Raw genomic sequence first — 13,936 nt, 5'->3', positions numbered from 1 at the left:
AACACTTTATACTGCTGCTGAACAGCTCTCTGCTCTCAAAGGTTTGCGTGTTTTAAAACATTTAAATGTTCTTGAAGTAATTAATCAAGAATCGGATGTCATTTTAATACAAATTCCACCCTCCCCCCCCCCCAAAAAAATGTACAATCAAATGCATCACCTGTTGCCACTGCAAGGTAAAAATCATAACGTAACTACGGGAAATCGGTTTAAAAAACCATATTTGTTAAATAGGAAGATAAAACTTTAGCAGCACTTAAAAAATTTGATAAGTCCGAAGAATATGGTGACCTCAAATCCCGAAATGCACCGATCCGAGCTGCGATGCCGGTGGCGTGTGGGGAAAATGGGCTGGGAATTGGTTATTCCCCCGCCCAGGACTGGCAGCGGATCCGGCGTGGGGACAGTGGGGCAGACGCTGGTCCAGACGGGGCTGTTTCTCCTTCTGCCTCCTCGCTCCAACGCCGGTGGATTCCTTCTTTATCAAAAAACTGAGCTGAATTGTTAAAAAAGAAGCGTGCGGCTGCCGGGGCTGGGCAGCGTCCCCAGCCCTGCGCTGCCCGTCTGGCCGCGATGGCACCGAGCCGTCCCGGGAGAAGCGCTGCCGTCCCTCCGAGGAAAAACCACCCGGAGCAAACGCAGCTGCCGGCAGCGCAACCTGCGCCGCTGCACGGGCAGGGGCTGCATCGCTCCCCTTCCTCGCTCCGCTCAAAACATCCGAAATCGCTGCTTTTGCTTTTTAATCAAGAAAGGTAATTCCGTGGAGCTCAGGAGCTGGCTCCGGGCGATGCCGGCGATGGGATCCAGCTGAGGGTGGCTCCAGGTCACCCCTGACCCCCGTCCTGCGCCCGAGCAAAAGCTGGAGCCTGCCCTGCGCTCGGCCCTGGCTGCGCTGCTCCCAGCACGGCCCAGCAGAACACCATCTGCTGGCCCTGGAGAGGGTTTTCTCGGAGCTGAGCAACGCGGGCTCTGTTAGAGGGACAATTACACAAGAGCCATAAAGCACCTGCACACCCGTCTGTTAAATGCGCTCTGAATCTGCTCAGCTTTCCTGCGCTGGGGCTTTCCTTGCCCTTTGCGGCCTCGGAACGGCTCAAAACCTCCGTTCCCACACCGACTGTCGCTCCCGGGGCCGCAGAGCGGTTCCCGACACCTCCTCGCCCTGCACCACCACGCACACAGCCTTTGGGTTCCCCACCCTGCGCGCTGCCGCCACCGCACCTCACCCGTACAATTAATGAAGCGGTGATCAACTACCTGCTGCGGGACGGCTCCTGCGCCACCGCGCTGCCGCACTCGCGCCACCTCCAGAGGGAAGGAGGGGCCGGGCTGGCCGCTGGCCTGTCCAGGGACCAGAGGGACCCGGAGGTCTCAGAGACCGGCTCCTTCCGCGGCCACTACCCCGACCTGCGAGGCTCCCGAGAAGCCGCTCACGTCGCCTGTGCGCGAGGAGCCTGGTGGACGCCCATAAGGCAGCGCCAGAGCTGCGTATTGCGACAGCGGCGCCGCTTTGCCTTCGGGCCCTCGTGCTGCTGGAGAGCTGGGACAAGAAAAGAGGACAGGACGTTCGTTAGGAAGAAACGAGCTTCTGCCTGACGCCAGCCGTGCGCTCCCCCAGCAGAGCCGCCGGGCCACCGATGCCCCTGACTTGAAGCCGTTCCGCACAACAAGAGTTTCACGCCGGGTGGGAGTTAAACGCTTCTCCAGCTGCCCGGCTGGAGGAGAGCAGAGGAGCCCGGCGCGGCCCCGCGCAGCCTTTCGGAAGCGGAGCAGACACCACGGCCTGCGGGGCTGGGAGCCCCGGCGTGCACACCATGTCCATGGGCGCCGCGCCGCAGAGGGAGGAGTTACTGAGAGAGCGCTCAGAAGGAACTCAAGGATGACAAGGGCTCTACAAAATCCAATTCTGGTGTATAACTGAAACCCTGCTCTTCCTTTTGCACGTCCTTAATAGCGCAAACCATTACGCCCGCTCTTCTTTTTTATTCTTGAAGCTGTCAATAACCACCCCCGGCGGCGATCACAGCTCTGCCCAGAACCTGCGCTTTTCTTCGATTAAATAAATACCGCGAGATCATAAAGCGACTGTGCACAACGTCTTGCGATTAGAACAGGCCTGTCCCCCTGCAAACTCTGGGCAAATCCTCTCTCTCCGTTTCAAATCCGTAAGAAAAGAAAGAAGGGAGGGAGCGGGAGCGTACGCGAGGGGAGAGCGTGCAGCCGAGCGGCCCAAACCAGCAAGCGGATGAGAACGATCGCACCCTTGCGCGGGAGGAGACTTTCGCAGGACAAACAGCAGTTGGGATTTTCACCTTCTGGGGCAAGATGAAAAGAGATTAACCCTGAGCGAGTTTGGTTTGTTCCCGAAGAGCCTGGGCTCCACCATCCAGCATCGAGAATAAGGCAGAAAGTGTGCAAACGAGAAGCCAGCCCCGAGCTCCGGCCGGGGCGAGCACCGGCGCCTGCTCGCTGCAGGGGCCGGGAGACAGCGAGCTTCCTCTGCCAAACATCACCCAAGGCAGGGCGAGGTCCCTGGGCCGCCCCTACGGTTGGATTAACGCCGTGGGAGCGACGCTTTGAAATACGATGGTCGGTGGCGGGGGAAAAGAAAAAGGAGGTGCCGAGGCCGGTGAGACTCCTCGGAGCTCTCCGGCCGCGGTGCCGATGGCACCCACGGGACTCGGTGCCGCGCGCCGTTTCTGTCTTTTTTCCCCCTCCCTGGGACTCTCGCACCAGGAAAACCAAGCTTAATATGTTTTCTTCCAAGTTTGGGAGCAACAGGGTGTTGTTCCTTGCAAAGCCACAGAGTGGGAAAGAAAGGGAGAGGCGGCTGCGGCAGCCTCCCCTCTCAAAGGCCTTGGTGCTTCCGCTGAACCGCAAATACATCCCCTACGAAGGACAGGGAAGAAAAATAAAAAATTAGAAAGTGTGTTAGCAAATGCTCCCATGCAAAAGTCTAAACTTTATTCACTTTTATTTATATATTTAACAATTCTAAAGTATTTACTTCTCGCTTTGACAAAAATGAAAAATATAGGAGCACTTTACTCTCTTGAGGAGAGAAGGGTTATATATACAGCTATGGAGAGATACTGGTTCCTCCTTTACATACAAAGAAAAATAATATTAATAAAAAAAGTGCTTCATCGATCAAAAAAAGACTAAGAGCTGCAAGCATTTATTCACACTGTACATCACAGACCCCGAAAACCCGTATCAGAACCTCTTGGCACCTGTCATTAGCAACTGCAGAATCTCAGGCTTAAGTTTTCGACCGTCTATTCGCACCACGGGCCCACACGACGTCAGTGCGCAAACTACCCCCGGCCCCCCACGTCACACCTCTAATGGCCCCCCCGCCCCGGGACAGCCAGAGTCGGGGGCCGTGCACCGTCCTTTCCCCGCTCCGGCCGCCTCCGCCGCACCGGCAACAGCGATGGCTACGGTTCTATCCCGGCCAGTCGCCGCGCGGCTTTAGGAACAAAGACCTCCAGGTACAACTCGACTGAAGAACCCCATCGTTCGCTTTGCTCTTCCCTCCCGATGGTTTGAAAAACGTTTCAAAGCCCGTAGCCGGGGAGAAGCCAAGACGCTCCGTTACCGGAGCCCTTCCCGTAAGGAGAGGGGCTGCTCCGCTGAACCGGCCTCCTGGACATTCAGTTCTGTTTTGGGAATCTTCAGCTTACGCCGCAGCAGCGCTAACGGTCCCTGCAAAGGGCGGGGGAAGCTCAAAGCCAAAAAATAAAACACCTCGACATTTCTTTTCCCCATCAGACCTAACAAATATTCCGAGATGGTTTTCTCTGTGGGATACTCGCTTTGGATCACGCGATCCTGACATTCCGGGGAAGGGAAGCGCTCCTTTTCCCAAGGGTTCTTACATTTTGAGCTTTTGCGTTTAAAACTCTCCAACACTCCAGCAGGATTTTTGTTCTTGAGAGCGTCACGCGAGAAGCTGTAACTTCGTCCAGGCGACGCGCCGTGACGCGGGAGCTCCATCTCCTCCTCGCCAAAGCGCACTAAGCAGCCTCTATCGAAAGGAAACGGGGACGAGTACCTAACGCTCATTACAAACCCGATTTGCAAGAGATTCACACTTTAATGAGGTGACCTTAAAAGCGACTGGGATTGGGACAGAAGGAAGAAGGGGAAGCCATGATGTGTTGTAGGTCTTTATAAAATCCTCGGGCAGGTTTTTCCTATCCGGAGTACACCGAACGCAGACTGGAAAAGGAGGGGACATCCCGGGAGCACGACAAGCACCAGCGCACGGCTCACGGGCCGAGCCCAGCGAGAACACCGGCGGATCGCAGTTGCTCGTTCGTTGGTTTGGATCGTCTCATTAAAGTGCGAGTCTCGACACCGGCGCGACGGCCTGTGTGTGCGAGCCGTGCCAAGCGCACCGCTCCAGAAGTAGCTCCGTGTCCAGCGAACCATCCCACAGGCAGGGCAGGGACACAAGTCCAAGGTCTTCTACTTTCCCACTCGATTTTAAATAATTAATTGCATTTAGACGGCTTCAGAGAGCGGCGCCAGGGTAAAGCCCCTCAGCTGGGCGGCCTGTTCCATCCCCTTCTCGCCTCTTGCTAACAGGCGCCCACTTCCCTTTCCCAGCCTTCTACAGGTCTTTCCCACCGGGAGGCACCGCGGAGGGGCCCGATGGCAACGGAACACCTCGATTGTGTGTGTGCAGGGACAGAACCGCCCAGCACGGAAATCCCAGCCCAATTCCCCCTATCCCGCAGCGAGGATAACTAAAGCCCACTCTAAGAACAGAGGGGGAGAGTGCTCTCTTGGGAAGGAGATTCCCATTTCTTCTAGCAGCAACAGGTTCCCAAACAGCAGTGTCTTTGTTTGGAAGTGAGAGGAGTGATTGAAAGCACTAGCGCCGACGCTACAGGAATTCACGCTCCGCGCACTGGCTGGACCGAGTCCCCTCTTCTTCTTTCCTCCGCAAAATCGTCTGTCTGCAACAGTTCAGCAGTGGGACACTTAAATGCCAACGGGAAATCTGGTTCTGGCGCCAGCTCCCTTCCCACTTCCCCAGTCTTCCAGCAAACAAACGAACATATATATATATATTATATATATACACACACACGCGTAGACACATACACACAGATAGGACCGAAAGGAAAGGGGGAATAGCTGGAAAAGGAGAATCCCAGGATCCAGCGGTACGTCCTCCAGCTCTGTCCCGCCGAGCGGCGTTCCACGCCCCAACCTCCAAAGTGCACGGCTCCCGCGTCCTCCCAGCCTCGGCCCACCGAGAATCCGCCTGTCTGGGAGCGGGGGAAGAGTCGGCACCGGCTGCTCCCCCGCTGCGTGGAGGCTGGGACTTCAATTCGACGTGGCAGTGATGGGTTTGTCCAGTTCGAGATCCAGGCTGGAACTGCTCGGGTGCAAGCTGCTGTAGCAGGATTTGCAGACTCTGCTGGGTTCAAAGAGCTGCTGACTGGGAACGGGCACCTTCTGGTTACAGCAACTGGAGCAGAACACGTTTCCACAATTCCTTGCATGGGGAACAGAGGAGAAATGGAAAAGAAAAAGATCAGAAGCAGTTTGACAAAGTTACCCGAGTTCTACTATGACCCTGTTTGGTGCATTGGGAGGGGCTCAGCCCCGGGGACTGCAGTCGCTGCTCCCCGCGGACCGGGATGGGTGCAAAGATTCCAACGCCCATGCCCTGCGCCACTGGCTGCTGCAGCCGGAGCAGAGCTCTCGGGAAGGGCCACCAGAAAGGGAGCACAGAGCAAACGGCAGCACAGAACTACAGCTCGTCACACGTTACGGCACAGAACCGTCTCATCTCACGCTGGAGGGAACGTCCCCCTCCGCGACCCGGGGCTGAGCTCTCTTCTCCCCGTGTCCTGCCGAGGAGCTCGGGCAAGGTGCTGCTCACCGCTGTCACTGCCACCCTGGGGACACAGGAGGGGCTAAGGGAGAGCAAACAAGGGGCCTTGCTCCGCAACGATGCGGGCAGCGTTGTGCTCCGGCCCCTGCTCGCCCCGCTGACCCAGCCTGGCGTTACAGACTGGCAACTGCACTCCCAGGAGGAGTCTCTGCTCCTTTACTCTTCTACAAACGCGTGCCGGTGGGCACCAGCACAGAGACATTCGCTTCTCTTCCTTTCAAGTGCGCTGCTGCAAGGTTTAAGCATGGGACAGGTGAAAAAAAAAAAAAATATTAAACCCAGTTTCTGTTGATGCCATCCTCCCACTGCCCCAGGAGCGCGGTCCCTTTTGCGGCGTTCCCGGCAGTCCCACGCTTCTGCGTTAACGTCAACTGCGTCACCAGGGATCATGCAAAGCCAGGAGCGGGGCAGGCAGGTATTTCATGCTCAGACACGGCAGTAACGCTGCGGCAGGGTGAGCAGTCTCACACGCATTCTTGTCAGCTGGCAGCTGGTGGAGGCACGCTGGCGCATGCACCTCACGGGAGGCAGGGATAAAATTTAAATCTTGCAAAAGAATTACCTTCTCTTCTCGCAGCCCCCCTTCAAAAGCTGCTGCTGCTCAAGCCAGCCCGGCGAGCGCTGCAGCGCCCTGGCCTCCAAACGCCCTGAGAACAGCACTCCGGGGACCCGCGTTTGCAAGTTTCCCTCCTCCATGCCTGCCGCCCTCTTCGTTAACTCTTTGGCATCGGGATTCTGTGCCATTCTTGTTCTGTGCTAGAAAAGATCTGCTGCTGCCAAGAGGCTGACGGAGAATTCTGCCTACACCCAGCAGCTTTGATTAATCCTTCCTTGCCAAGAGACAAGATTTCCAGATGCTGGTCACTGACGGGGAAAGAGTCAGCAAAGAAATCCCATTTCTCCCTTCACTGGGCTCATTTTCCCAGCTCCGCACCGCGGCTCCTGGTCTCAAAGCGGTAACCCTAGCGCTGGGAGCCTGACAACGGCTCGCCTTTCTGCGGCGTTTCTCTCGTCTTTTCCAGGGCCCTGTTCGAAATGACTATCAGAAAAAGCAGCGGGAGCGTTTTCTGCAGAAACACCCCGCAGAAAAGCAGCTCCGACATCCCACGTCTCTGCTGCTCAAAGAACCGTCATCCAGCAGCCGCTCGCCGTCGACGGCTGGGGTCAAAAAAGAAGCAGAGGGATTAAGACAAGCATGTGTTTGTTGTAGCTCACCAGCTCCCTAACGCATGCTTGGGGGGGGGTTTGTTGTTTTATCCTTCTGTGATAGATAACAGTGTTCTGTGACTGCTCTCCCCCGAGCTTCGGAAAGCTCCGAACAACTTATTCTTGCTATCCTGGTGGTCCTCTGCTTCGCTTGGGAGATTACAGAGAGATGTTAAAAAACAGGCTGGGAGAGCGATCTCACTCCTTTGAGGAAGGGTGAGTGTTAAAATCATACTATCGATACCTCTATCGTGGATATTTATCCATTTTCGGGGTGACACTAACCCTCCACCAGCTCTGCGTTACCTCTTATTGCCCCAGTATTTTCAGCCCTTCTAAAATAAGCGGCAGTTTGTTTGTCACCAGGCTGCAGACCGATACTGGAATTGTTTGATAACGTGCGGACCTCTCCCCAAAATAAGGCAAAAAGGGAAAAGAAAAAAACCTAATCAATGCACATGGCTACACCGGAAGGCCCGTCTCCTCTCAGTGAGAAGTGCAGCATTCTCCGTTACCCAAACACGCGACATCACCGACGGTGAGCGTTAGCGTGATCCACACCCCAGTTTCAGCTACCAAAAGCCAAGTCCTAAAGGCCCTTCTGCGAGGAGAGGCCTGTCTGGGTGGCCGTAACGCCCAGCGGCTCGCGCTGCCCACGCCCAGCGGGCTGCTGGTGACTTCTAGCAAGTGAAAGCCACCGAGGGGGGAAGAGCCCGAGTTAGTCTGGCCAAGTTACCAAGAAAACGCAGACAGACAACAGACAGAGGCTGTTGCAAATGCTCACCAGATCTGATCAACACGTTCAACGTCCCTGCAAGGAGGGGAGAAAGAGCTCAGAGGGGGACGAGGGAAAGAAGAGAATGGCAGAAATGAAGGAAGCTGCCCATTTTTATCCCGCTCAAGGCCTTACAGCACGTGGGTTTCAACTCATTCTCACTCCCGGGTAAGCCGTGGAGCGGCTGCTGCTGACCGCTGGGGGTTTGAACCTGTGTGCTACGGGAACACCGCGGTTTTCTTGCTGGTTGCCATTCCTTACTGGTCTCTGCCATAGACAACCAGAGCTTACGTGGGCAGCCTGGGCAACCCAGGTCAGACATTCGAAAGCTGAAGAAACAAAGAGACTAGAGGGAAACTGGCAACCAAACGTGAAACCCTGAGTCAACGCAAACTCCTCCTGGTGCTGGGGTGTCCTGGGTGCATCCATGCGCTAGGAGCACCCCAAAGCCCAGCTCAGGGAGGTGGCAAATGCCAGTCGGCCTCAGGAGTGCTGAACGGGTGCCTCCACGGCAGGTACCGCGAGAAGAAAAACCCCATTTCAGCTCTTATAAACCCCTTCAGATGTGTACAACCGCGTGCTTCGTAATCATATTCTTCATCTGAAGCCTTCAGACAAATTTGCACAAATACAGTGGACATGAAAAAAAAAAAAAAATCAAAGCCTTTCAACTTCTATTCCTTCTTCCCTGGGTTTGTTTATATTTACGAGACTAAATGGAGCAAAATACAAAACGGGACACAAACCAAGGAAGACGTTTATAATTCTCTACGACTTCAAAAAGCAGCGAAGCATCACAATGTGATAACTGCCATTTGGTTAAGTGACAGCTCTTGTAATCGTTTTCTCATGTCCAGAAATCAGGAATAGGGATTTATTTGAAATAGAACTTGGAAATCTGAGCTTCTCTGACTTTACTAGAGTATGATCTAATCAAAAGGCCTCTGCCACCTGTTCTTCATTAAGCCCCCGCTGCCTGCATTAGCTGTTGTAGCCTCTGCTGGCAATATGTTTGGCAGAGAATAATCCAGACAACTTTTATTTCACATAGGTGTCCTTTGCAGGTTCTCTTACAGGAGCAATTTAATGAAAAGGGAAGAACGGTCAGAGAAGGAAAGGAGCAGCTTCGCAACCAGTAATGGGAAGAAGATGGTATTCATGTAGTTGCAGTATTGGATTACTGAACGCAGAGATGACAAAGCAGGAATCTTTATGATTTACACCCTCTTAATAAGCTAAAAACAGGCAGCTGCCTCCAAAAATGCAGTTTGAGGAAGGCAGGCAGGATCTGTTTAGGCTGGGGTGGAGCAGATACCAAATGTGGCTTTTGGAAAACAAACTCTGCAGGAACTGGAACCCAACGGGAGAAACTGCCCTGTTCTGCCAAAGTGCTCGATTCCTCCAGGAGCGGGTACGGTCCTACCCTAAAACTCTGCCATCAGTCCCTCAGAAAGGGACTGCGTGTCAAAGAAAGCCCTTTCCTGGTTTAAGAGGAGAGGGGACATCTCAAGGCGTGCTTCCCTCCCTCTGTGCTCTGCCGAAGCACAGGTTACCTGCAGTGGTGCTTCCGACTGGCGAGCCAGAAGGTACTGTCACAGCCATAGCAGTGTGCCGCCAGGTGGTCCGGAAGCCATCGCGTCACCTGGGAGAAAGAAAAGACACATTTATCAAGGAGAGGACAATCCATTAGAAACAAACCCGTCTCATTTGAGCTCACAAATTGAGTGCTTGTTCTAAGAGCACAAACTCAGCGTTGGCAACAATTGAATAGAGGCGACAGAAACCTTCCCTTTGAGAACAGACACACTAAATTCCCCTCAGACAAATAGAAATTAAGTCGAAAAGTCCAATTCCTTGGGTTTTTTTCCTGTGCTTTAGAAGTATCCAGGCCAAGAATATTCATGAAGCATGTGTGCACCTAAGGCTCCTTTAGCTACGGTCCCTTCCACGGCTTCTCAAAGGCAGCAGAGGGCTCATAGGCACAGGTACTGATATTTAAAGTATGAGAGACAAGCGAAACGCAAGGAAGATAGTTCACAAGAAGTGGCGCGTGACCAAAGGCTGTAGGGATCATTTGAATTAGGAACATCCCATCCTACCGGAAGAATGAACGATTTACAGGGCTTTAGTCTGTACCTCTGTGTCCTGTTTATCCACCTGCTCCCAGCTGGCTTCAGAGAAAATCTCTGTGCTGCAGCGAGACAAGCAGTTCTGATCCAGATTGCTTTCCGAGTCGGGTATGGAAGTCTGTTGGCAAACAAACACAGCTGAACAGAACCTTCCCAGATTCCTACTTCCACACAAATAAAAACCGGACACAGTCGCGGGGTACCTCCCGCTGAGGGCGAATGTCGCAACCTACAGATGTCACCTACCCACAGCGCACAGGCGGCAGCAAAGGCAACCGCACCTTTTGGAATGGGACTATAAATGCCACACGCTGAAGCGGTTTGTGCAGCCAAGTGCAAAAAAAAAGCCCACCCAAGCCATGCAAAAAAAACCCCAGGAGGGCAGGTGCCGACCCTCTGGATGACGTGAGGTAAAATGGATTTTAAAATCTGTTTTCTGCTGCGTTAAGCACCGAGTTCTGGCAACACTTTGGGTGATTAACCAAAAAAGCTGCTGTCTGTGGCTCCAATTTCACGGCCGCATTTCCTTTCCGAGGTTGTTTCACTTTTAAAATTACTAGTAGTAATACATATATCCTTTTGCCAGCAAAAATTCTGGAAAATACAAGCCAAATCACTCATGGGAAAACTCAGAATTTGAGTCGTATATATTCCACACATAGATTTTTGGGGAATAGCTTCTCCTTAATACAGTCTAGCCAGGTAGAGTTGTATTGTAACTGACTTAAAACTCAGCCAGCCCTTGAAATACGTTAAAAATAGCAAGAAATCTTGAGTTACAGTCTGTCTGTGCCTGAGGAACGGGCACCTCTGGAGCTCCAGAAGAAAAACTCTTACTCTCAAAGCTGAGGCACAACCAGAAGGTAGAGATCAGACTCTTAAAAATGGTGAATTTTCCAGAGGACAGCACGCTCTCACATCCAGCCCTACCCTGCAGTTTGGGAAGGTCCTTAAAAAAAAATGGCAGTATAATAAATTAAGCCAAATCACCAAATTTTTCCAAGGAATCCAAGCTTTTGCCAGTGCCAGAAGCCATACCCAATTGGAAATTGATGCTCAAAGCAGCACTCAGTGCCGCCGTCTCCGATGGGAACAGCCAAGCAGGCTCTGAGAATTTCTCACAACAAATGTACCTGGGACTATCCAGCACCTCTGCCACTTCTGAACAGTATTACATTCAATAAACAAAAGTTGGAAACCTCTTATAATTTTTGAGTTTGTTTTTTTTTTTGTTGTTGTTGTTTTTCAAAGCCACGGGAAAATACAGACTCTGTCTCAGGGCTCCTACGGCCCCTCGCCTTCCCCTTCACAGCCTTCCCCTCCTCCCCGGCCGGCCTCTTCCCCCAGGTCGCTCTCCCCTCTTCGTTTATTTTATTTAACTAAGAACACTGGGCCTTTCAAAAACCAAATCTTGCAGCAATCTGCGGAGCTGCTCTCCGCGCGAAGGGCTCTACAGAGCAGGGCTCCTGCTTGTTCTCTGAACCAGGGGTACATTCAAGCAACGTAGGGCCCGTGACTGTATTTCTTTTGATGTACTATTATTATTTATGAGTCAAAAGAGGAGGAGAAATTCGGTAAAAAACAGATAAGGGAGAAGCAACTCAAAACCCGCCCAAGACATACAAGAAAACTTGCTAGCTATTGAGATCTGGAACTTGGGATTACTCTTATTTCACGTCTGATTTTGCAATTTCTTTTGCACCCGCAAGTACACAGACCATTTAATTGCTACAGAAATTAGCGTTACTGTATTTGAATCACATCTCAAACTTAAGTCTCTACTTCGATGACTTTAAACACTTCCAAGTAAAAGCACAGTTTAAAAGCTCCCTTAAAATTCTTCATTTGTTGAGAAAAAGCCTCATTGACATAAGGCTGTCACAAAAGCTCTTAATTTATTCCAGCTAACGAGCCCGGAGCAGGCCGGCCGTCTGAAAAGGGGACGGCTCGAAGTTTTGAGTTAAGAGAGCAGCCACTGCTGCATCGCTCTTACCCAAAGCGTGCAAAGCACCATGAGATCGGTCCTCCGCTCCTGTCCCCATGACACATTCACAGCCTCAGAAAAATATCTTTAACCATATATGAAAACGATAGTAAAACAATCATTTGGGTTTTTTTTTTTTTTTAATAAGGCCAATGAAGGTGTTTAGGTATGTCCAGGTATGTACACTGTGAAACGCCCGTCTTGAAGCAAACCTTTGCTACATTTATGGTCAAATTGAAATACCGTGAAAACATGAGTCATCATTAATTGCCATGTGCCATGTACTCAGCTGTTTGCCCTCTTCAGAAGGACCTGGAGAGTTTTATAAGAGCCTGCACGGCCAAAAAAAAAATAAATCACTACCTGACCAATGAACCAAGAGCTGACAGCATGGCGAGATCCAGCACGTGACTAACTAGCCCGCTGTTTCCAGCGGTGGCCCAGTTACCATTTCACTTACCACTTCGTCTCCATAATCACCGTTGAGACGCAAGGAGCTATTCAGGAACTGGCTCTCCAACCGGCTCTTCAACTCTTGCACTTGCTTCTTCAAGGTCTCCACTTCTTGCTGATGGCCAGTTTCTATCTGGCGCAGGCGCTGCTGGATAACGTCAGTGTAGACGGGCATCCCATCATCGTCCAGGTGGCTTCTGGCGGGTTGGTCTGGGCTGCTGGCTGCCTGCTGCTTTCCAAGGGGACTAAACATCCATTTTTGGTGCAAGTTCCTCAAGTGAAACTGCGCAGAGCTACAGCTAGCTGTGGAGACCTGCCGGCTCAGAGAGGCTTTGATCCGGCCGTCCTCTCCGTTCACACAGTGCCCGTTCGTCGCGTGGTATTTTTGGGTGATACTAAACCCCGCAGGCTTCTCCGTCATCTTGTTCTCGGGCTCCAGCTCTCCGTTACACACAATCTCACCTTTACATTCAGCTAAAGGCAAGGCACAAGGGGAAGGCATCGGGATGTGTGTGTTGCTGCCACCAGAAGTCCTATGTACTTTTGTTCCCAGTTTTTGAAGTTCTAGCATGCTCTCCCCCTCCGGCCTATTGTCAATAGTTCGAGAAAGTCCGTCAGCACTGTTGTCGAGCGGGTGAGGTCTATGGCAAGGGCCCTTTGGGACGAGCTCTTGCTTTGCTTCATTCTCTGTCAAGGTTTCCGTAGAACTTTCAATGTTGGATGTTCTCGCCTCATGCGGGATTGTAAGAGGTAAGGGAAGGCTGGCCTGCGCTGCGTGGGACAGGCTCTCTGCTTCTCCTTCAAGTTTGCTAACACCTTCCTCCTCTGTATGCTTTTGAGCGTCTCTATTTACCGAGCCCTCCAAAGGAGCCGCCTGTAGTCCTCTCACCTGAGGTAACTTCTGGAGAGCGTTACTGAGATCAGCGTGCTCATCCTGTTGTCCTTTAAGCTCAGAAGCACCTTGTGAAACTGGATGTGGATTGGATACTGGATTGTTCGTTACAATACCTTTATCCGCCTCAGCCTTCTCACAGAGATGTAGATTTTCAGTTCTCTTCTCCTTATCCAGGGCAGTGTCATCCCCTTTCCCTCCTGCCTCCAGGCTACCCCTTAAGTGCTCCTCCAGGCCAACGTCATCTTTAGTGGCCTCTTGCAAAATGTTCTCCATCTGTCCCTCTGCCACACCAGCGGCAACAGAGAGCTCTGCTCCCACTGGAGCCCTGCCCTGTTTGCCCAGGCTGTCTCCGTCGAAGGCATCGTCCCCGGGGCTGCCGAGGCCGCTCAGCTCCAGCGAGCGGCGGTGCTCTTGCCACTTCTCATTGAGGCTGGGGTCGCTGCTGCGACGATTGGTTGGAGGCACGCTGCTATCACAGGCTGTCGTCAGATTGTCAAACGATCTTGTCTTTGGTAACCTAATAAAGGTAACAAATAACCAGAATCCAAAGTCAGGGGATTTTCTTTTTTCTTTTTTTTTT

General features: G+C 52.4%; 1 protein-coding gene across 11 annotated transcripts in view; it reads right to left on the bottom strand.

The window, feature by feature from the left end:
• Positions 1–2,929: 2,929 nt before the first annotated feature.
• The window catches only part of MTMR3 (myotubularin related protein 3), an 84,934-nt gene continuing 73,927 nt past the window's right edge, over positions 2,930–13,936 (bottom strand). For 8 of the 11 annotated variants that reach the window (XM_063350688.1, XM_063350686.1, XM_063350687.1 and 5 more), the window contains 5 exons: positions 12,469–13,873; positions 10,032–10,142; positions 9,449–9,537; positions 7,905–7,931; positions 2,930–5,512 (listed from right to left, as the gene is read on the bottom strand). In XM_063350688.1, coding sequence (XP_063206758.1) covers positions 5,341–5,512; positions 7,905–7,931; positions 9,449–9,537; positions 10,032–10,142; positions 12,469–13,873 — 1,804 coding nt within the window. In that variant the 3' untranslated portion in view covers positions 2,930–5,340. The remainder of the gene's footprint in view (positions 5,513–7,904; positions 7,932–9,448; positions 9,538–10,031; positions 10,143–12,468; positions 13,874–13,936) is intronic. The other 3 variants (XM_063350694.1, XM_063350693.1, XM_063350695.1) reach the window with 3 other exon arrangements.

The sequence above is a fragment of the Chroicocephalus ridibundus genome, chromosome 13 (genome assembly GCF_963924245.1).
Source record: "Chroicocephalus ridibundus chromosome 13, bChrRid1.1, whole genome shotgun sequence".
NCBI lineage: Eukaryota > Metazoa > Chordata > Aves > Charadriiformes > Laridae > Chroicocephalus > Chroicocephalus ridibundus.
This window is presented reverse-complemented; position numbering and strand designations above follow the sequence as displayed.